General features: G+C 42.0%; 1 protein-coding gene across 1 annotated transcript in view; it reads left to right on the top strand.

Annotated features, from left to right (window-relative positions):
• Positions 1–22,232, top strand: part of ZDHHC2 (zinc finger DHHC-type palmitoyltransferase 2) — a 64,099-nt gene that overhangs the window by 14,772 nt on the left and 27,095 nt on the right. The window contains exons 2-10 of the mRNA XM_054989584.1: positions 4,756–4,782; positions 8,352–8,446; positions 13,093–13,213; positions 16,935–17,004; positions 18,825–18,857; positions 20,053–20,173; positions 21,154–21,286; positions 21,388–21,514; positions 21,753–21,845. Coding sequence (XP_054845559.1) covers positions 4,756–4,782; positions 8,352–8,446; positions 13,093–13,213; positions 16,935–17,004; positions 18,825–18,857; positions 20,053–20,173; positions 21,154–21,286; positions 21,388–21,514; positions 21,753–21,845 — 820 coding nt within the window. The remainder of the gene's footprint in view (positions 1–4,755; positions 4,783–8,351; positions 8,447–13,092; positions 13,214–16,934; positions 17,005–18,824; positions 18,858–20,052; positions 20,174–21,153; positions 21,287–21,387; positions 21,515–21,752; positions 21,846–22,232) is intronic.

The following is a 22,232-nucleotide window of genomic DNA, read 5'->3' as shown; positions in this document are numbered from 1 at the left end:
AATATGGAGGGAAAGGTCTCCAGATACCCACCCTATGAGGAGACACTTATATATTGTAAAGCATAAAATGCCTTAATGTATCAGAGGTATCCAAACAAACCAACTATCAGTTTTGCCTGTCATCCCTGTGATCTACATACTGTCTACTCATTACTCAAAGACTGAATTTTAGATGAACCCATCTAATGTAACTCAGCAAAAAAATTAAAATATCGATTTAAATGTTGCTGGGCATCCTAGTCAGATACATACCTGGTAGTACCCACTTAGAAATCTATATGAGAAAATAAAGTGCTTACTGGATGCCATCTTCCACTTTGTCCAGTCCACAAGAACAAAGCGATTCCTCACCTGAAGTATTCTATTATACAGATTTCACTTCTTGTCCAAAAGGCTCTCTGAAGTTGGAATGATTTCCATTCCAGAGAGAAGTGAATTACGTGACTGGTTAATAGAATAAATAGACAATTTGGAAACATGCTAAAATTAGCATGCTGTACCTTTGCGTAAAAATTTGCATTGGCTCCTAATTCATTTCCAGTGTAATTCAAAGGGTAGTTTTTAACATAGCTCTAAACAGACTGGGACCAGGGTATCTAAAAGACCACCTACTCCTAAATTAACGTGCTCATTCCTTCAGATCTTTGTCAGAGGCCTCACACCAGTTATTTGACCATCAGAACTGAAGCAGGTGGAGACCCAAGAGCAAGTATTTTATGTGATAGTGCTGCACCTCTGGAAGACTCTGCCAAAAGATATTTGCCTGTTGCCAGCGTGTGTGTTATTCAAGTGTTAGTTGATGATGCTTGTTTTCTTTGGCCTTTGATATGTCCTCACTGTATTCTATGGTTATGGATGTTTTGGATGTGAGTTTTCTGCTGCTACTGTCTTAATAGAGTATTTTGTTTGATGACAATTGAATTTGAATTGATGCCTTGGGCACTAAAAACTAAAAGACAAGATACATTTGGTGTGAGTAAACAAAGTTTTGGCTGCTAGCGTCACAAAGATTTGAACTATACATTGAGAAAGGTATTTCATGGTGCTGTTCCTTGGAGTGTTTGCATTTGGGTTGTTTTTTCCTTGTCTAAAGTTACCCACATGCAATCTGTTACCTTCCTGTCTTTCTCAGCTTTTTGACAATCCCATTTTTCTCTTCTGTTTAGTGGTTCAGAAAGAGGTAAAGATGAACAGACTAGCAGCATGAGGAGGTTGTCATAGACATTTTTTAAAAATGGCAGAGATAATACACATGTAGGGAACTGTAGAGTCATATCTTTACTTGACATTCTTCAGTCAAAATAGTTCTTAAAAGGAAGGAGAACTGCAATTTGTCTACTTTAGCCTTCAAACTAGGCATTCTGCTGGTTGAAGCTAGGAAGAACGTTGCCTCGGAGTCAGAGAGGGAGTTCTCGGAACCTTGACTTGAAGGATTTGAGGTGGCTGGGCTTGAAGATTTCTTCCTCTTATGAGACTTTGATGACTGAGGCTTCTCAATGTGTTTATTCTTCAATTTTGCCTTTTCAGTAGGCAGTTCTGACTGGCACCAAGGAGGAACCAGTGAAGACATAGATGGGCCTGACTGGTCTTTGGAACCAGACGGGTGCAGAGGGTGATGTAGGAATCAAGAAGGTCTGCGCAGGGCACTGCCGTTCCTTCTCAGTGGCTGCCTGATCCTGTGGGATGGAACCCTTAATGGCCGACTCCCAGAGTGCCACTTTCAGCCTTGACTCCCTTTCATGGCGTGCTTTTGATGTAAACTGTTTACAGACCACACACCTCCAGGTGTCATAGTTTTCACCTAAACAGAAACGGCATTTCTCATGGCCACCAGTCAAAATCAGCACAAAACAGTGTTTCTGAGCTGATTTCTATTGAAATGGTCCTGGTGCAACCTATTGCTTCCAAGTAGCACCAGAAATGACATCATTGGCTGCATCCCCAATTTGTGTCCTTGTCTGTTCACCCCCGTTCCCTCTCCATTTCTCCCCATCAGCCAGGTGTGTGGGGGTGGGAGTGGGGTTTCTCTACCCTCAGCAGAGGTCTGGCAACCCTGATTGGACCTGAACAGCCAATCAAAGAGATTTCATAGCTTGATTTTTTTTAATATGGGTTGTTATATTTATTATTTTTATCACCCTACCCCTGATTTGCAAAACATTAAAACATACATTTATACTATCACATATATTACACTCTCACATCACTTGAAAAACACTAGTTACAACTTGGAAACCCCCAAGCTTGCTTAATATTGTATAGGGAATGGCATCCATTCATTTATTGTTTCACAAAACTAGCAACAGTCCTTAGAAATAGAAATTTTTCCATCTCTAGGAGATGTGAGCCCAAACCACAAATTACTTTTATAAATGTATTGTTTATATACTTATTGATTGTATAAAATGTATAACTTTCAAATCATTGTTTAATTTAGAATATGTATAACTTTTATACTATGCACTTACTTTATTCTATTTTCTTTTAACAAAATTCTTAGTTAAGAAAGAAAGAATGCCTGTTTCAGAGATCTTACAGCATTCTGTTAAAATCTGTCTGTCAGGGCAGAGCTTACTGAGATAGATCCCAGTCCTTTATCAGTGTTTGTATAACTTCCTACAAGCATCCTTTTAGTGAGCATCTGTTCCACCAAGATGTCACTTTCTAGTACAGGTAGTTCTAGTAGTAGAGAACACCATATAGATCAGGGTTCCCCAACATGGTACTTGTGTGGGTCATATGGTGCTCTCCAGTATTTCCCTAAGCTCCCACCAAGCTTTTCAGAAAGTGAGCGATGCCATTGTAAGGCAGAGCTTGTTGTTGGCTGCCTTCATTCAAATGAAAGAATTTTCCATGGCTAGAGTAACAGGCAGCCACTGGATGATCAGGAAAACTGGTAAACATCCAGGTTTTCCTTAGTCACTGCATGCTTCCATTCCTTCTTCAGGCTCTCCTTCTTCCCAGAAGTGTGAGAAGGGAGGTGTTCTATTTGGCTCTGATTCCTGCCGCAGCTGTTTTGGCTTGGGCTTGGGCTCCACCTCCTGTGACAGCCCTTCTTGGGGTGCGCTCACCACCCACTCTCAAAATCCTGAAGGTGCCTGCTGGGTCAAAAAGGTTGGGAACCTGTGGTGTAGATCGTGTCCATCTGTTTCTGCTACGGCTGGTAGTCACCTTGAAATCTTGCAACTCTGAATATTATCCCAGTTCTTATTTGGAAGAGATCATTTGACAGTTCTAGCAATTAATAAAGGGGAGACTTGTGCAGTATTGTTAAAATGAGTTATCAGATATATTTAGAAGTATCATAGCTTATTCTTTCCTTCCTTTCTTATAATGGAAGTGAGATAGAGGAGTAAAAGTATTACGTTCAGTTATCTCATATATTCTGATTATATCTTTCATGTAGCTCAAATCTATTACTATATAGAAGAAAGGTTCAGAATTCAGAATTGGGATATCTTGGTTTAGATATCTTCAGCTGAAACACCTGTTCACCAAGCTGATCAGGTCCAGGGATTTGCTTCGGCCCCTAACTCCTTTTGAGGAAATTATTTCGAACGGGGAAGATGGTAAACAGGGTAGGATTTCAACCCTTTACAAATTATTATTAAGGGTGTTACATAAAGACCCTCTGCCATACCAAAGAAAATGGTCTGATTCTTTAAAACGGGTTATCTTGGAATCCGATTGGAAACATATATGGAATTCCCCTTCCAACAAATCTAGTTGTTGGAATATTAAACTCCAATTTTACAAGCTATTGTCCAATTGGTATTTAACACCACATAAATTGAACCAGATGAACAGGTTGTTGAGCCCTCTGTGTTGGAGATCTTGCAAGCAGGAAGGCACGACCCTACATATGTGGTGGGAATGCCATCTTGTTCAGGAATTTTGGAGAGTGGTTCACAAAGAGATATTCAACATGATGGGTCTTTCATTGCCATACTCCCCAGAATTTCTTCTATTGGAATTTTGGCCCAACTCTGTGTTAGATAGGAATACCAGAACTCTTGTCTCAATATTAGTTGCCTCTGCTCGTCTGGTCATTGCTGGGAATTGGAAATCCCTCAAAGGCCCATTGCTAAAAAAATGGTATCAGAAAATTTGGGAGCAATATCTGATGGGTAACGGCAAGTTCCTGTTTTTTGGGAACTTGCATATGGCAGTCCCTTTATTTGAATACGATGAGATCTGGAAACCAATTTTAGATGTTTTAAATGCCAAAGAAGTAATTCCCCCCACGCAACAAAGTTAAAATGCTCATTTATTGTAATTCTTGGGTTTTTAACAATTTACCAAGAGTGGTTTTGATAATGTCTTTTATGGCTTAGTTTTAATCCCTTTCTTGTTTGTACAGTATGGTTTTATCATTTCTTGTATTAAATTTGGATAAATATAGGAAAAAAAGAGCTTCTATAGGGAGAGTTTTTTGAGAGTTTTCAGCTGCAGTGATTTCACAATATGTTCAGGGCTAAGAAAACTTCTGTTTGGAAACTAAGACTCCTATTCCTTTTAAAAAAATCTATTACTATATATTATGATGTAGTCTAATGTGCTTTGTATAAGGTTCTATGCACGTTCAATTGCTATTTTTATTTCTTTTTTAATTAAAATTTATATACAGGAAAAAAAGAATGTAACATTTGAAATGTTTATTATTAACTAAAAAATAGACACTTCGCTCAATAGGAATACTTTGTATGCATCTGAATAACAGCAGGTAAAATTATGATATTTTTTTCTGTTTTTCAGTAACCATGAAAAATATTGGAGAAAAGGGTAAGTTATAACCTTTGTAACTGGATTTCCAGTCAATGTAAAGTGTCTTTTATTGAACCAGAGACCTGAATTAGTGCCATAAAGGAGCAAGTTCTAGAAAATTCAGTTAAAGTTCAGATGCAAATAGCAGTGTAGTATTTCTAAGTTTACTCCACAAACAGCTACCTGAGGGGGTACCTGAGTGTCTTTTCATTTTGTGGCATCTTGGAAGAAAAATGTAGACTGTCCTGTAAAGTCATGTGGTTTGTAAGCGTTTCATACAATTTAACAGAAAAATAACATTTTAGAGCAATGAGGTTGTTTGAAAGCACACTGCCAGCACTCCAGGATCAAATTCTTCTTCAAAATGGTTCTGTGCTTTGGATGTTTTTGTTTATTTTACTTTATTTGTACCCTGCTGTGGCAGTCAGCCCCATCTGTTCTCCAGGGCTCAGAACTAGGGCTGTGCACAGGAGGGGAGATTTGGTATTCCTGCTTCAGGTTTACCCGAAGTGGGAAACCAATTCGGAATACCCCCAAATCCGAAGCGGCAAGCAGCTTCGGATTTGGGGTTCGGGAATTGCTTCGGTATGCTCCGTGAAGATTCGGAGCATACTGAAACGAGGGGGTGGAACTCCCTACCATCACCCACCACCTTCCCTGGGGCAACCCCTCTATCCCCCACCCCCCTGAGGAGACCCCTCCACCCCCCACTCAACCCTGGGGAGACCCCTCCAACTCCCACCCACTTACCTGGCGGTGGGAGGGTCATCAGCTGGGCGGCGGCAGCACAAGGCAGCGCGGCCTGGAGCCAGCCAGCTCCTCTGCCACCACTGCCACCAGAGCCTGTGGAGTGGTGGGGAAAGCTGGAGCTGCTGCCTCCGGCTCTTCCTGTCCCTCAAATTGCCGCGGCATGGCTGCGGCGCGCTGGCCATTTGAGGGGCAGGAAGGGCTTTCTCCGCCTCCTCTGGCCCTTCCTGCCCCTCAAATGGCCGCCGTGCCGCCACCGCACCATGGCCATTTGAGGGGCAGGAAGGGCCAGAGGAGTCAGCTATGGCCTTCCCCACCACCCCTCATGCTCGGGCGGCAGCAGAGGAGCTGGCCTGGAGCCACCGCAAAGTAGGTGGGGAGGTTGATGTTTAAAGGCCCCCGCCGCTGCTTGCAAGCAGCGGCAGGGCCCTTCAAACAAGCCCTAAAGCTTTCTGAAGTATTTCCGAATGCTTCGGAAAGCTTTGCTTCAGTATTCCGAAGCTGGCCCCGCTTCGGGAATACTGAAGCTTGCCGAATCGGGTCTGCTTCAGGTATCTTTACCCAAAGTGAAACCAGAATAGCACAGCCCTACTCAGAACCAATCCTGGAGATTCTGCCCTCCTGCAGGTCCCAGAGACTGGCCAGCCAAGCAGAGCCTTTATAACTTCACTAGATAGGAAAAGATGAGCCACATCAGCTAAAAAGGGAGGTTTAATACATTTTCCTTCAGACAGGGAATTGTTGCTCTGGATAAGGGCATAGTCTGAGTTAGGCTTTTTTATTTTGGTCTTTTTAGTTAGGATTTTGGGGTTAGGGCAGGATAGGACATTGTTTTAAGGAATTAAAGAAGTGCCCTGTGAAGGGCCCGTTCAAAGTCTAGTTTTTCTGGTATTGGTTCTGAGGCCAGGTTCTATGAAATTTTAAAAGAATGGCTTACTACTTGAGTACAAGTCTGTCAGCCTGTCAGCTGTGGTAAAGAGCTTCATGATTTCTGTGCAGTCCCACACTGGGACTGGGCATGTTCAGGCCAGCCGCGGAAAAGATTTCCAGAGGCTTCTAGAAGGCTAGGATCACCCCTCCTCCCCTTGGTGCTCTCCCACCAAAACCATCACATGACCAAGAGAAGGGGCACTATTCCCTCAGTTTTCTTTTTGCCACCACAGAGAGAGGATATCTACTTCTGTTCTCCATTTTTCCTCCTCACCTCATTCTTGAGGCTGAGGAGACTTACTTTATCTTAAAGATTTTTTTTAACATTAATAATCATTCTAATTCTTATATAACTGCATATGACACCTTGATAGAATTTGGTCTTTGGTTTAAGTTTTCACACTTCAAGAGACACTTGACACATCCCTCCCCTCTTGCCCCCCTGTCAGCTCTCTAGAACCGTTTTTTCTGGGGGGATAGTGCCCTTCCTCCTGGTAGTCTGGATGGGAAAACACCAAGGGGAGGAGGGGCACTCCTATCCTTTTAGAGAGATCTGGGAATCTTTTCTGCACTTAGCCTATGCAGTCTCACTTTGTGCCTACACAAAACACCACTCTATGAAGAACAGTTAGAGTGCAGCTCTGTTTTATAAAGGAACCTTAAATGCTGAGGAGCCCTGTGTGGATCCCCTCATCATCTGTATTAACAACTTAGGCTCAGTTTCAACAACTCGCAGTGGCGGGGGGGAGAAGCATACCCTCTGGGGAGCAAAATAGAAAAGAGTCCAGTAGCACCTTTAAGACTAACCAACTTTACTGTAGCATAAGCTTTTGAGAATCACAGTTCTCTTCATCAGATGCATGGCAGGTAAGAAGAAACTGGTCAGATATATAGCTGGAGATGGGAAGGAGGAGTAGATGCAATCAGTAGCTTCTGATAATGGGATCAGTTCTGATAATGGGATCAGTAGCCAACTGATCCCATTATCAGAAGCTTCTGATTGCATGTACTCTCCCCTCCCCTCTCTACCGTATATATCTGACCAGTTTCTTCTTACACTCCATGGATCTGACAAAGAGAACTGTGATTCTCGAAAGCTTATGCTACAGAAAAGTTGGTTAGTCTTAAAGGTGCTACTGGACTCTTTTCTGTTTTGCTACTACAGACTAACATGGCTAACCCCTCTGGACCTCTGGGAGCGGAGCTGCAAGCCAGTTGTACATTTCTTCTTACTGTTGCGCATAAAACATTTAACTGTTTCTACATCTTATTTTCTGTAAATAAATCTTTGGTGGTTCTGTTCCATCTGCTTGTCAAGACAAAACTGCTGTGGGAAAGGAGTTTCTAATCACCTCTCCATCAAGTACCTCATTATTAGGCTCACCAATAAACGCCCTTGAGGGAACACAAAGCTACATGCGACCGCCCAGCCAATAAAAGGCATGTTCCCCCTTTTTATTGTCTGTTATGCAGCTGCCCCCATCCCACCTGGGTTCCATAAACAGCCAGCCAGCCAGCCAGCCATGGAAATAATGGACAGTTGCAAATAATGGACAGTTGCAAATAATGGACAGTTACTGCAGATTGGGAAAAAAGGGTCTGTACCTTCCCCCCCTCCCCCCAGTTTGCAGTAGTTATACATTAATGGATAGTACATTTTCTGCTCATTTTTTTGTTTAGTTAATAGCCACATCCCCACAACATTATGGAATCCTGTCCTTTGGATCTCCTAGCAGCAATTTTTTTTAGTAGCGCTGTAAGACTAATTTTGTTGTCCTTGCTTTATTTTAAGATTTATATGTTGTAACTGATCCCCTGAGAGAGTTTGATTTTGTCTTCTCCGTATTCTGGAATTTCTGCACAATTTCAGCTGTTTATTTAATCCTTTCATTTTATGTCTTTGTTTTTAGTGGTGTGCCTGATTGCCTATCATCTATTTTTCGCAATGTTTTTGTGGTCCTACTGGAAAACAATCTTCACGTTACCAGTGCATCCTTCCAAAGAAGTAAGTTACAATTTGCTATAAGATAAGCACTTTTTAACTTTGTCTCTCTAGTATTCAGAGTTCTCATGTATATCAAGACTAAGGAATATCTTGAATGAATTTGATACCCACAGTTTCTCATCCGATTTGTTGGAAGGTTGCCAGTTCATAATGAAGGTCAGGTCTAGCAAATAATTGATATCTTAGCGAATAAAACAACAGCTCATGCTGTTCGTTCATTTAAAATAGCCCTTTTTCATAACTTGGGTTCTTGAGGTGGTTGCTATCATGTTCTTTCATACACTTAATAAAAACCAGCATCTATCACGCATACATTTTTCACCTTTGCACTTCTTGATGCAAGTTATTGCAAAATGTTATATAGACATACAGAAAATATGAAAATACTTTCAGATCTATGGGTTGTGCTGTTCTTTAGTGGCCCCTGTATTTACCTGATTCCTACCCTCCATGAGTACATTTAGCTCCATAATTTCTATCCTTGCTCATTTTAAAAGATATCATTCTCCAAATATTTTTGAGACTGTGGACAAACTCAAAACCCAAACTTTCAGCATTAAGGTTACTTGAAGCAAAAGTTAAATTACTGTTTGGTGGCCTGTGACCATTAGCCTTTAAGAATGCTTAGTGTCACATTCTTCATATTTTTAGAGGTATAAGAACCGTTTGCTAAACTTTAGGATCAAAATCAGCGGCTTATGAGAAATCCATTATTAGTCTTGGCAAAAGAATTCACTTGTTTAGAAAACTTACATGCTGCCTTTCCAGAAAATGCATTCCACCTGTGCATTTCACAGATGATAAACAGCTAATTAATTTTGTTGTTTGGATTTTAGCAAGTTTTAAATTAGAAGTCAATAACCTGTGATTTCTTATTGCTGAACATGTGTAGCAGCATCCTCCTGTAACCATCTACAAGCCCATAATTCCTGTGGATTTATGGACTGGCATGGAGTGCCTGCAAAAGATAGTGTGTGAAAGGATGCTGATTTTAGCAGAGTGACTATAGACAGGTGTTTTCCTAAACAATAGAGATGTGTCAGAGAAAGTAGAAAAGGGACAGTTGTTGAAACTGCTACTGTACAAGAAAAGAGGGGGGTGGGCTTCTCTTCTCCCTTTTCCCCTTTTCAGTCAACCCTGAAACCCATCCCTGGGTCATGGAACCGAGATATCATTCCCTCCAAATGGAACTTTGTTCTTTTCTCCTCGGGGGGGGGGGGTGTCGCGGAGGGAATAAATAAATAAATAAATAACAGGGAGGGGGATGGAATCATTACAACAATGCTTTCCGATGTCCTCCCTCAAAGGGTTGCTTTTGTCTTTTGTAGGTCTTGTTACCAGAACTGCTCTATTTGAATGGGGAATTAGCTAGCAGTCTGGAACTAAGTTTAGTGCAGATCTTTTAACCAATATATACCGGGGTCCCTCTCCAGACGCTCATGCAATAAAGAGGCAGACTAAATAAAGATACAACGTGTTTTTACTAAATAATGTGACGTATGCCTAAGATAGCACACACATACAAGGTTACGCACAAGAGCTAGGAAAAGCAGAGTAAGAAAACAGAGACGGTTGCATTAGTGGGGTAGCCCACTGGAGAGCGATAAAGTTGGGTATACTCACAATCCTGACATGGAGCAAAGACATAGCAACGAGATGAGATGGTCTAATGCCTGCACTAGATCCAATATAGAGTGACAGCAAGGAGTCTGGATAGGAATGGCACGCGCACCATGTGGCCTGGGAGACCAGCTTAAATACCCCAAAATGTACCCTGGGGCTGGTGCAGGTTCTAGTGGTTCTCATGGGTGAAACAAAGGTTCTACAACTACCCTAGATGGGCCACTTTAGGAATCTGATTATATTATTGTGACACCTTAGGAAGAGGGGACAAAGGAGGGAGGGGGAGATCCGGGCGTGTTGAATGGATGTTCCAGCAGACAGGGCTTGTCCCGACGTCATAATCTCTGGAATGCGGAAGCTGCTTTGAGATGCGTTCACTAAGTGCTTGGGCTGGCCGGCACTCAGCTTCCATTCCGGGGTGGCTATTGAGATATGCAGAGCAGGGAGAGGTTCCCCCGCTGCGGACGTGGTCTGCTCACTTCTTCGAAATGGCTTCCCAAAGCAGGCTGCTTCTCTGGGTCTTCTGGCTGCCTAAGAACATGGCTGCCGGCTGGGCATGGCTGGGGCTGGCTAGCAGGCTGCCCGGTAGCGAGAGCAAGCTCTGTGACTGGCCCACGGGAGGCTCCAGGCAGGAACTGGCCAGGGGGTGCCTGGTCAGGCTCGCTGGCGGTTTCCCCGGCTGGCACCTGGCTGCTAACAGCGCGGCTAGGGCCCAGGTGAGGCAGGCTTCCATGGAGGCAGGGAAACAGCATGTACAACACAGTCCATAGCAGGAATAGGGCCCCGGCACAGTCTGTGGTCAATAGCAAGCAGGCAGGAAACTGACGCATGAAGCAGAGTCCAAACAGGCAGGGAATAGACACGTGTATTAAAAGTGCACAAGTGCAAGGCAGTCTTTGGTGTAGCAGTAAAACAGCAACGCAGGAAACTCAAACACAGTTAATGGCAGGCCTTGATGCAGGAGAGGGGGGCTACTTGGCAACAGCCTGCACCAACCTTTCTGAAAGTTTAAAGTTAATGTTAGATTTCTAAAGAATACTGTCCTCCTGTTAAGCACTCCCCAGTACTCTGTATCACTGTCAATTCTGTGTCACCCAACGAGCAAAACTCCAAACTCTCTCTCCTGTCTCCTTCTTTAGCCAGGAAAGCATGTATGAACCCTTTCTAAGCTGTGTGCCTACCTGCAGGCTTCCTGTAAAGATTTACGAACCAAATAACCCTTGTTCCTGCCCTGGAGTTAACAACCAGTCTATCCCCGTCCCCCTTCTGCAGTCTCCCGTTCTTTGTTTTCAGCTATTCCCCACTGCCTGTAGGGGAAGCGAGTCTGACCCTCTCCCTCCCTCCTTCCCTCTCTGTTTCTTTTTCCGCCATGCCAGCCGAGCCCCCAAATTTGAACCAAGCAAGAAGTGACGAATTACACTTGAATGGCAAGTGAACAGACTCACATGTATTCCTCCCTGTTCACTTGTACTCCACTTGATCTCTGTGTGATCAAATGGAGCACAAGTGAACAGGGAGGAATACATGCGAGTCTGTTCACTTGCCATTCAAGTGTAATTCATCACTGCTAGCTTGGCTCTTTGTTACACCCAAGCTGGTGAACTGGTGTGTTTCTGGTCCAGTGAAAGGAAACACACAGAAAGAAGTCCTGTGAAGGAGGGATATAGTTTGTTTATACAAACAAGGAAGAGCAATAGCCCAGAGTTTAAAATCACCCTAGAAACCAGTGGGTCTTCAGAGGTCTGAAGGCCATTACATCAACTTTTATCACCTTTGGTTTATTAGAAATTATAAATTCAATAAGTTATTGGTCAAGTTAGTTACGTGTACATATGACCTAGCATCATTCCATTGGTTTGGCATAATTACGGGTTGTCCCCTTACTCAATTAACGCTTGCAAAAGTTGTTTATCATTTCAAAGAACAAACAGTCCTTTTCGTGCACCTGTATTATCAGTAAAGTAACTATCTAGTAGCTGTGTGTCATCCCCAAGGTCTGCATAAAAATCTAAATTAAAAAAAAACATTGGGGGGGGGGAAAGCCTAAATAATAGATGAAGCACCTGTTGTTTTAAGAAGTAAATGCCTTTTCAGTGACGACTGCCATTGTAATCCCAGCATGGATTCTGTCAGTAAAAGATAAGGGGCTGTATTGGTCTTTGAGGAAGGGATAATCAGAGCTGGGCCGGGCAAGAACCACTGGGCCACTTGATGCCACGTAATTTGCATGACTCACCCAAGGCTGGCTGCTTGCTACTGTTCAACATCAGCCGCTTCATGAAAGCAAGTTTGATGTAGTTGTTAGAGCTCCAGAAGAAATAATAAACATATCTGTAGGGGGGGGGGGCAGATACAAGGTAGGTTGGTGGGTGAGTGGAAGCAAAGAAATGTGAGGATATGGGGGGTTTCCAGGAGGAGGAAATAATGGGGGAAGGGGAAATGAGATACACCCTGCATGTCCCCTTGTTTTTATTACTATAATATGTAATAGGGCTGTGTTGTAAGTAGCTCACAGAGATGCCTTGGTAGGGACAGGGACTATATGCTAGTCTCTTGGATACTGTCTGCTGATGTAGACATGCACCTTGGTAAACATGCCATGTAAATGCTTTGTTTTCATCTCTGTGCTCAGCTTTAGGCTTGTTTTTCAAATTTCTGCTACCATACCCTATTGTATCTCTTTCACTGAATGTCCAAGTGTTGTGTATTTATTGTACTTTACTCCATGAATGTCCTAGCTGTTAATTATATTGTATCTTCACTTGCACTATATAATCCGCCTGAGATCTCAGTGAGAAAGGTGAATTATGATAATGATGGTTAGTGTAATGTTCTCAACATTTTTTTATAAATTTAACAAAATGAATACTGTTAACACCTAACTAGGAAACTGTATGGAGTCATTTGTGATTATTTCTAGATTATGTCTGATTAATCTGGCATATAATTAATGGTCCCTTTCAGGATGAGTGAAAAAGGTACCTGTTGATTTGCTAATAATTAGCAGTTACATTATTTCTCAGTTCCTCCTGACCTATGCAGACAAAGAATTGTTGGAGAGAGAACCTAGAGGTGAAGTCCATCAAGAAGTGTTGAAGAGAGCAGCCAAGGAGCTCCCCATCTATACAAGAACAATGTCTGGAGGTAAACATTTGTCAACAGTGATGCTTTGATGTATCTTTCTATTTGACAGAACAGTGCTAATAAATGGTTCAGTACAATCTAAAATTATTTTCAGATAGCCATATCAGTCATAAATTACAGTTATTTAATGAGCCCCGTGGCGCAGAGTGGTCAGCTGCAGTACTGCAGCCCAAGCTCTGCTCAGGACCTGAGTTCGATCCCAGCGGAAGCCGGGTTCAAGTAGCCGGCTCAAGGTTGACTCGGCCTTCCATCCTTCCAAGGTTAGTAAAGTGAGTACCCAGTTTCCTGGGGGTAAAGTGTAGATGACTGGGGAAGGCAATGGCAAACCACCCCGTAAAAAGTCTGTCAAGAAAACATCGTGGTGTGACGTCCTCCCATGGCTCAGTAATGACTCGGTTCTTGCACAGGGGACTACCTTTACCTTTAAGAACTTAGTAGCATCTTGGAGATTTATTTTAATTAGTTTTGGGTTTTGCAGCATATAATTCGCCTGGGGAAGACACAGGGCAAGTCCATCTTCCTATACCATTTGCAAGTTAATGACTACCATGCATATAGAGGTATCCTGACGTTAATGGCAGTGTGCCGATGGTGGTAGTGGTTACTGCCGGTATGTGAGCTCCATTCATCCTATTCCATAGGCAACAACATCTTGAGCCACTTCACAGAGGTGACACAGGTATCCCAGGCTTTGCTGGTGATGTGATTATTTTGCCCAATGCTTAATAAAACCTAATTTCTGGCAGACCTGTCTTTAGGAATAAATTAAAAATGTTTATCCATAAAGCACTATTAATAAAACCTTTCTTAATATTAACAATGAATTTGTTTTTTAAAAAAGTACTAATTGAGCACACATGACTGTACTCAAACATTACATTTGCTGGCATAGCTTTTCCTTTCAGTGCAATTCCAGTCAGTCTTAATGATTCAGAAGGTTTTGGTACACGTGGTTTCTATGACAGCTGTGTTTTGCACGCTTATGTATGACACCTATCCAGAATTGGTTTGTTATAAAATATAACCCATTTCAACACTCCAAAGACATCAAGTTCTCTATCCCGAGATCTGTCATCAGATCTCTGACTTGGAGCACAAACCGAGATAATCTGGATATGGGTGTTCCGTTTGGTATTCAACTACCTGAGATACATATTGCCACCAATGCTTCACTCACAATCAAGGGGGAACAGCCTCTCTCAAGCTCTGTGCAGAGGTGGTAGCTATTTGGGAATGGGCGATCCAAAGCAATGTGTCCCTTCACACCATTCACATAGTGACTACAGACAACTCAAAAGCAGATGCCCTCAGCAGGGTTCCCCTAACTCACCACGAATGGGCACTGTTGGGAAAGTACCTCAGACTGATCTTTCATCAGCAGGGACTCCCCATGATAGACCTCCTTGCTTGATCTTCCAATGCCAAGGATTTCTATGCTTTATGAGGCAGCAGCCCCAGGTCTCTGGAGGATGCGTTCCAAATCCCATGGACCCAAGGGCTCTTCCACACCTTTCCCCCTATTCCTCTCTTGACCAGGGTTTCGTGCAGGGTTTGGGAATTCAGGACACACTGCATCCTTATTGCTCCCATTCGGCTCTGGCAGGAGTGGTTTGCCACCCTTCTCACCATATCAGAGGGGCGCCACTTACCCTTATCAGACCAGGCTTCCTTCACAGAGACCACATATTCCACCACGATGTGGCCAGGCTACTCAGCCTACGTTGACACGTTCTGCAAGGAGGTAACGCAGGTCATTCTGAATGCCCGCAAGGTTTCTGCACACAGCTCCTGGTCACAAATGGAGCAGATTTGCTTCCTGGGTTATTCAAAGAGAGGAATCATCTTTTTCGTGCCCCCCAGCCATGATTCTCAACTAGCTGCTAACTCCTCCCAATGAAGGCCTGTCTGTCACATAGCAGCCATCTCCGCCTTCCATGGACTAACAGATGGTAAAACAGTTTTCTCTCACTATGTTTCTAAACAGTTTTTAAAGGAGCTCTTCAGCACTTTCTTCCCTAAACAACTGATTCCCAAAGTGAAGCCTGTTCTTGGTTTTGACTAAGCTCATATTTACCCCTTTTGAACCTATGTCCTCTTGCATGCTAGCCCTGTTATGGAAGGTGAGCTTCCTAGTTGCTGTCACATCAGCTAGACGAGATGGGGAACTGACTACACTCAGAATTGACCCCCTTCCCTTTTAAGATAGTTCCTAAGGAACAAAAAGCATAAAACAGTAGAGGAAGCTGTCACTTTACTGGATAAAATTGAAGGGATATGGGAGTATATCTATTCCAACCCCTTATCAAGAAAAATAGTTTGGAGCTCTTCCAGGAAAGTTGAACCATCAGAAACCTACCCAGCGAGGCGGGACAGTCCGACACCAGTTAGGCGGGGAGTGATAACTTGTGGCAATTGCCAAGAAGAAGGGCACATACAAACATGTTGTCCTAAATGAGAAAGGGGGAAACCTCACAACCAAGCAAAAACAGTTAATGTAGATAAAAGGGCAGAGGCTGCCTCTGAACAGCTATCAGCTCCTAAGCAAGAATCTGGAGCACCAGCAGATAAGCCAACTAGGATAATGCAAGTAGGGAAGGTTCAAGAAGATATAAACAGGGAGAAGTGACACCCTCCCCTTTTACCTCATTTTATCCCAAGAAAGTGATTTCACACATGAGCAGGGAGTTCCTCCCTAAGAACGTTCCAAAGTTCCACCTGTCTCAGTGCATCATTCTACCTGTATTTTTTCCTTCCCTGTGTTCAGACTTTGAGCATTCATTACACAGACTAGACTTTAGTAGAGTCTTATTGTTTTATTTGAACAGAACAAAACAGTTCAGGAAGTCTAAGGGACTATATGTTTGCTACGCTGGATGTCACAAAGGCCAAAGTGGATAGTAGCAACCATCAAAACGTGTTATGCTCAAGCTGGCATTTTTTGTCCTGTTGCAATTAGAGCGCACTCCATCAGAGCCCAGGCATGATCCGCCCCATGATCCGTTCCTCTCTATGACATCTGTAATGTAGTCTTTGGCCAACAACTTTGTCAGACACCACTCTGTCTGTACAAATTCAAGAAGAGAATTGGCAATTGGATCAGCTGTGTTGTGCTCGTTATTTAATTGACAGGTTCACCCTTCCTCCATTAGGTAATAGCTCCTCATACTCCTAATATGGGACTGCATTGTTAGATATGATGATGCAAACAGCATTGCACTTACTTGTAACTGTTATTCATCGAGTGTCTTCTGTGCTGGCACACGTTCTCTCCCTCCTGCCCTGCTGTGAGCTTTGCTTTTTCTTCACTTATACTTGACTCTGGCAGCTCAGGAGAACTGAGGGGAATGGGGGCGCCCACCTCACGACGTGCACTGATTCAGCAGGAACAAACCACGCATGTGCTGTGAGGGTGAGCGTCCCCCTGCAGGTCCTAAAGCTTGAAATACCTCCCTGCTGCTGGCTTGTGCCCGTGCAGTCCTGGTGTGTGCTTGCACAGAAGATACTCAACAAACAACAGTTACAGGTCATTTCTTAACAAAAGTTAAGATGTCAGATTTTCCCTGCCTGGATGAGAAACGTGAATCTCTTGACAGAACAAAAAATTCTGCTACTTCCAAATTTTTATTTCATTCTCTGAGACCTGAAGAACAGTAAAATTTTAAAAAGGATTTGCTCAGATCGACACTCATGTGAAACACAACACTTTCTCCTTCCTTTATAGCGATCAGATACTGTGACAGATGCCAACTTATAAAACCAGACCGTTGCCATCACTGCTCTGCCTGTGACAAGTAAGAAGCAAATCTCGCAAGGCTAAGTAGAATTCATTGCATTTCTATTAATGCTGAAGAAAAGATGCCTCTAAAACACCACTGCAGACTACTGACGAAGTCACATATTTACTGTTTATTGAGCATTATTGTCAGTCTAAAATAACATCTGATTATCTGCTTCCTTAAAGTGAAACCCTGCCGTTATTTACATATGTGCGAGACCCATTCAGTTCTGTGGGACTTAGGCCTGAGTAATTGCTTATAAAATTGTGCCCTTCATATTTTGGATTATTGCATATTTAGTGTAGCCTAGTAGCAGTCAGCTTCCATTTGAAACTTAGAACTGTGCGGTATGGTACATTTGGTAGATACGCACACTTAACTGATGAAAAGATTGTTTTCAGGTCTGTAGCTTGAATGAGAAGACAGTGTAGCTTTCTGCTCACTTCAGTGTCTTCTAGGTGTTTTTATAGTTATGGTTCAAACACACATACTCTAAGAAGGGTCCAGCGGGATCCAGGTCCAGCAACCTGTTTCCTTAAAGTGTGCGTGTGTCTTGCAAAAGCCTGCCTTCAGGAGAGTGAAGTTCTAGTAGCAGAGCAGCATAGTAAAAATTAGTATACTTTATGATAAAAGCATGAAAGTCAGTATGTACAAAAATATCCTATGTAGGTAAGATAAGTCTTTCGAGTGATTATGAATAATTCAATCTCTCCTGTGGGCCCAAATTACTATTTCTTTTTACCAGCTTATTAAAGAACAGAGCTTTGTGCTTTTTCCACTGACACTTATGGCCAGTGCTTTTTTCCTAAAAACAAATGGAGGTGCTACTGCTGATGATGTTCACCACCTTGGGAACCCAAGACCAGTGGCCAAAAGAGGTGCTGGTACCGGTACCAGAAAAAAAAGTACAGAACAGTCCATTGGGCCCATGGGAAAGGATTCGTATAGGACTTGCTCCTTTCTGTTTTCCCAGTTAAATCCCTTTTTGACACAAATTATGTTATTTACTATGGGCTTCCTCAGATGAGTGTTACTTACAAGGAATTAAAAAATGCAAGTGATTTGCATTGAATTTTTTACTTTGGCAGTTGTTTGAAGCAGGTATCTTTCTGGTTTAACAGGCCATGAGATCTGTGCACTCCTAATGATCTCATAAACCCACGTGTCTCCCCATAAGGTGAGATACAAAGAGTATGCCTGTGTACAGCAGGTGTGGTATATGGGCTTGAGTGTCAGACTGGCATCTGAGAAACCCAGGGTCAAATCTTCACTCTGCGTGGAAGTTTGTTGGGTGACCTTGAGCTAGTCACACTCAGTCTAACCTATCTTACTGGTTTGTTATGAGCTAAAAATGTAGGTGAGGTCCCCGACTGGGGAGAACGGCAGAGTATAAATGAAGTAAATAAATAAATGTGAGTAGCATCCAAAGCAGCGCTAACAAGATTTACTTTTTTGAAATTATTAACTTATTGGCAATCCTCTAATTTTGATTCTTGTTTATTGTTACCTATTCCTGAATCAACTTGCCATTAGCCTTACTTAATATAGGAAACCTACCAGCAAGCGAATCGTTTCAGGATCCACCGACTGTAGTTGATGGTGGTGGTCTGAGACACTGTTCCCAGTCGTGTGTTGGTACTGTTACATGTAGCATAACTGCTTTGTTCTGTCATTGGAGAACTTTACTTTAACAGGGAGTTCTGTAGAATAAATTATAGATGTTGTGAGGTGAGCATTTTACCCAGACAAGCAAGTCCTTTGTAAATACTGACATGAGTTGTGCGAAATAATTTAATTTTGCCCTTGTAATAACTGTAGTTATTTGTCTTTTTAAGATGTATTTTGAAAATGGATCATCATTGCCCTTGGTGAGTATATTACTTCCACTGTTCAGACCAGATAACATGCTTGGAAACAAAATGTGTTCCTTGAGAGGATGAGGGGTGTGTGTGTGTATGCGTTCGTGTACATGTGCGTGCGTGTGTGTGTGTGTGTGTGAGTGAGAGAGAGAGAGAGAGAGAGAGAGAGAGAGAAGAAAAAGAAAGAAAGAAAAATATATCAAGTCACAGGCAACTTATGGCTACCCCCATAAGTTGAGGTTTTCAAGGCGAGAGACATTCAGAGGTGGTTTGGCATTGCCTGCCTCTGGACTTCCTTGGCGGTCTCCCATCCAGGTACTAACCAGGGCTGACCCTGCTTAGCAGCTGAGATCTGATGAGATTGGGCTAGCCAATACCATGCAGGTCAGGGGGTGTTTGACCTTAATGTTGAAAAAGTATTAGCTCAGATATAATACTAGTAAGTAACAGAGTATCCAGACAATTAAAAGAGTGACAGCTTTTCAGCAGTTATGACTGGGTGCTGTTGTTGTAAAAAAAATTAATCAGGGTAGGTGTATTTACCTTTGTTGGAGGATAGGAGCACATAGCCTAGAACTAAAATTAATAAAATGTTCACAGAATGGCAGGGAAAGGAGGGTAGAATTATCTGTGCTGTGATTGTCAGAGGAGGAAGATATTTTTAAAAAATTCATTTTGTTGCTGGGCAAATACAGGTGTGCTTGGTTGGTGTCCATTGCAACACTTGTGTGTTCCTTGCACAAAGTACTGACGATAAACATCAGAAGGGACCTAGTGCTATGTCACTAAAAAAGTCCAGTGATGAGTATAGAGGCTCTTATATGTAAATTTATGATATTAGAATCAGAGTTGGGAGGGGTCTTACAGACCATCTAGTCTGACCCTCTGCCCGATGTAGGAACAGCCGAAAGCATCCCCGACTATTACTTTGCACACAGCAGTTGGTGCAGCAGAGGAATTTATTGGGTTGGATCAAGTGCTGGGGAGCAGCCTTTGAGGGGGCATTTTGGGCATTTGGAAAGAGGAGAGGTAAGAAAGCAGAAATCTTTACACCCATGGAAATGTGCTGGACCCAAGCCTTGATGAGAAAGCTGGGGTGTAAAGGCTTGTATTTACAGTCGAAGGCGTAAGGAGTTTTAAAAATGAGAAAAAATCAGTGATTATATATGTGCTTATTTTCAGTTATTTATGCTTCTCTTCCCAGGGTGAACAACTGTGTTGGATTTTCCAATTACAAGTTTTTTCTCCTTTTCTTGGCATATTCTCTGTTATACTGCCTTTTCATTGCTGCAACTGATCTACAGTATTTTATTAAATTCTGGACAGTAAGTCTTAAAGTTATTCTTGGTTTAAGATATTTAGATTTGTAAATGTGAATTTGTTGATTGATACATTTACAGTGCAATCCTATGCAGAGTTACTCCAGTCTAAGCCCATTGAAGTCAATGGCCTTAGACTGGAGTAACTCTGCATAGGATTGCACTGTTAGTGTTCTTAAATAAGTTGTTTCTAGACCATGAGTTGGTCCGTTTTGGGTCCTAACTCTATTTTCTGCTGTCTGAAGGGCAGTGGAAGAAAAAGAAAAGAGATTTTGCTGATTCTCCCTGTCCCGCAGTAGAGTCCTCTACGTCCTTCATGTGCCCCCTCCCTACCGGTGCATGATTGCAGGCTGGAAGTGGAAAGATCAGTGTTCGCTTAGAAGAAAAGTAGGGTAGAAATGTCGAAATGAATACTTTTTTGTTCTGCAAGTCTTGCTCTGAAGGCATTGCATAGGAACCAAGCCAACTGAACCGTTTAGATTTTCTTGTGTTTCATGGCTGTTACGTCTAGAGGCAAAAATCTAACGTTCTTGAAATGTTTTGAAAGACTGGCGCATGAACTTAGAGTTACTTTGTATGGCCTAACAATGACAATAAATAGTGTTTGGGATATTTCAGATGACTTCAGCTTTTAATACTGTTTCTTCAGGTGCTGCCACTTGGAGAACCAGCCACTATAAATAACTGGTCACATTTAAATATGACTTGTTGCAGCTACTTATGTATATAGGTTTCATGGACATTAACAAGAATGTTATTGATGAAAGCATAGTTTCAGTTTTATGTTTACCTTCACCATAAATGATGTGTCCTGATATCTGTAAATTTAAAGTATAGCAAAAGTTGACCTGAATCAGTTTCTGAGACACGATCTGCTTTGTCCACATTGGACCAACCTTTTTTTAAAGTAGTTATGCTTATATAGCCAAAGCAGTAGTTATGTTCTGCATCTAGTCAACAACTCTGTTTTCTTCCTCTCATTATAGAATGGCCTTTCGGATACTCAAGCCAAGTTCCATATCATGTTTTTATTCTTCGCTGCAGCCATGTTCTCTATCAGCTTATCCTCTCTCTTTGGATATCACTGTTGGCTAGTCAGTAAAAATAAATCAACACTTGGTAAGGCACGTTCATTTAGGCAAACAGTTCATCCTATTCCCTTACATGCACAGTTCAATTTAAACTTGTTAGGAAATCTAAATATGTATTTGTTTTTCTAGAGGCATTCAGAGCACCTATTTTCCGGCATGGAACAGATAAGAATGGATTTAGCTTGGGCTTCAGCAAAAATCTAAGACAAGTCTTTGGAGATGAGAAAATATATTGGTTGTTGCCAGTTTTTACTAGGTAGATATCCTGTTAAATAATAATAATAATATGTTTATTGCTTTTCCGGCTGAAGCCATAAGCCATACAACCACCAACAAAATATGAACTATCCTGTTAAAATGATAATTGTTATCATGCTAAATAGTATCAACTGAACCAAATGTTTGGAAGCTAATATTTACACTGAAAATAAGACTTTTAAAAATGTTGTTTGCCAGAGTTAAAAAGTCACTGCATCTTTTCTTTCTTTTTCCAGCCAAGGGGATGGGTGCTCCTTCCCTACTTGCCTTGTTACCCAGGATCTTGAACAAGCTTCTACTCCTTCTGGGCTCATTTCTTCAAACAAAAAGTAAATCCACGCTTGTTCCGTGTTAAAATTTGTCACTTATCTTCTTTCTTACCTTGTTTGGGGTAAATGTATAGTTGAAATGTGTATGAGAGCATCATAAAATGGATTTAGGCCTTGTAAGCAATTCTTTTGTACCATTCAAAGATCCTGGTCTTTTGTACAAAAGAAGATAGCATTCTTTAGCATGATACTGAAACGAAGAAAGTCCATATTTCTACAGGGAGGCCATTAGTTGTGCAATTACATACATGTATCTTCTTGCAGCATGAGAAAAGCGTGGAATTATGGCAAAGCATAGCTTGCTATTAGAATACTATCAAATGTTTTAAAAATGTATGATTGAAAGAATGTTAATAACCGATTCATTCTGTGGAGTCTGTTTTTTCC

This window comes from Eublepharis macularius, chromosome 10 (assembly GCF_028583425.1).
Source record: "Eublepharis macularius isolate TG4126 chromosome 10, MPM_Emac_v1.0, whole genome shotgun sequence".
In the NCBI taxonomy this organism is placed as follows: Eukaryota; Metazoa; Chordata; class Lepidosauria; order Squamata; family Eublepharidae; genus Eublepharis; species Eublepharis macularius.
Note: the sequence above shows the minus strand (reverse complement) of the source record. Positions and strands in the feature narration are given on the sequence as shown.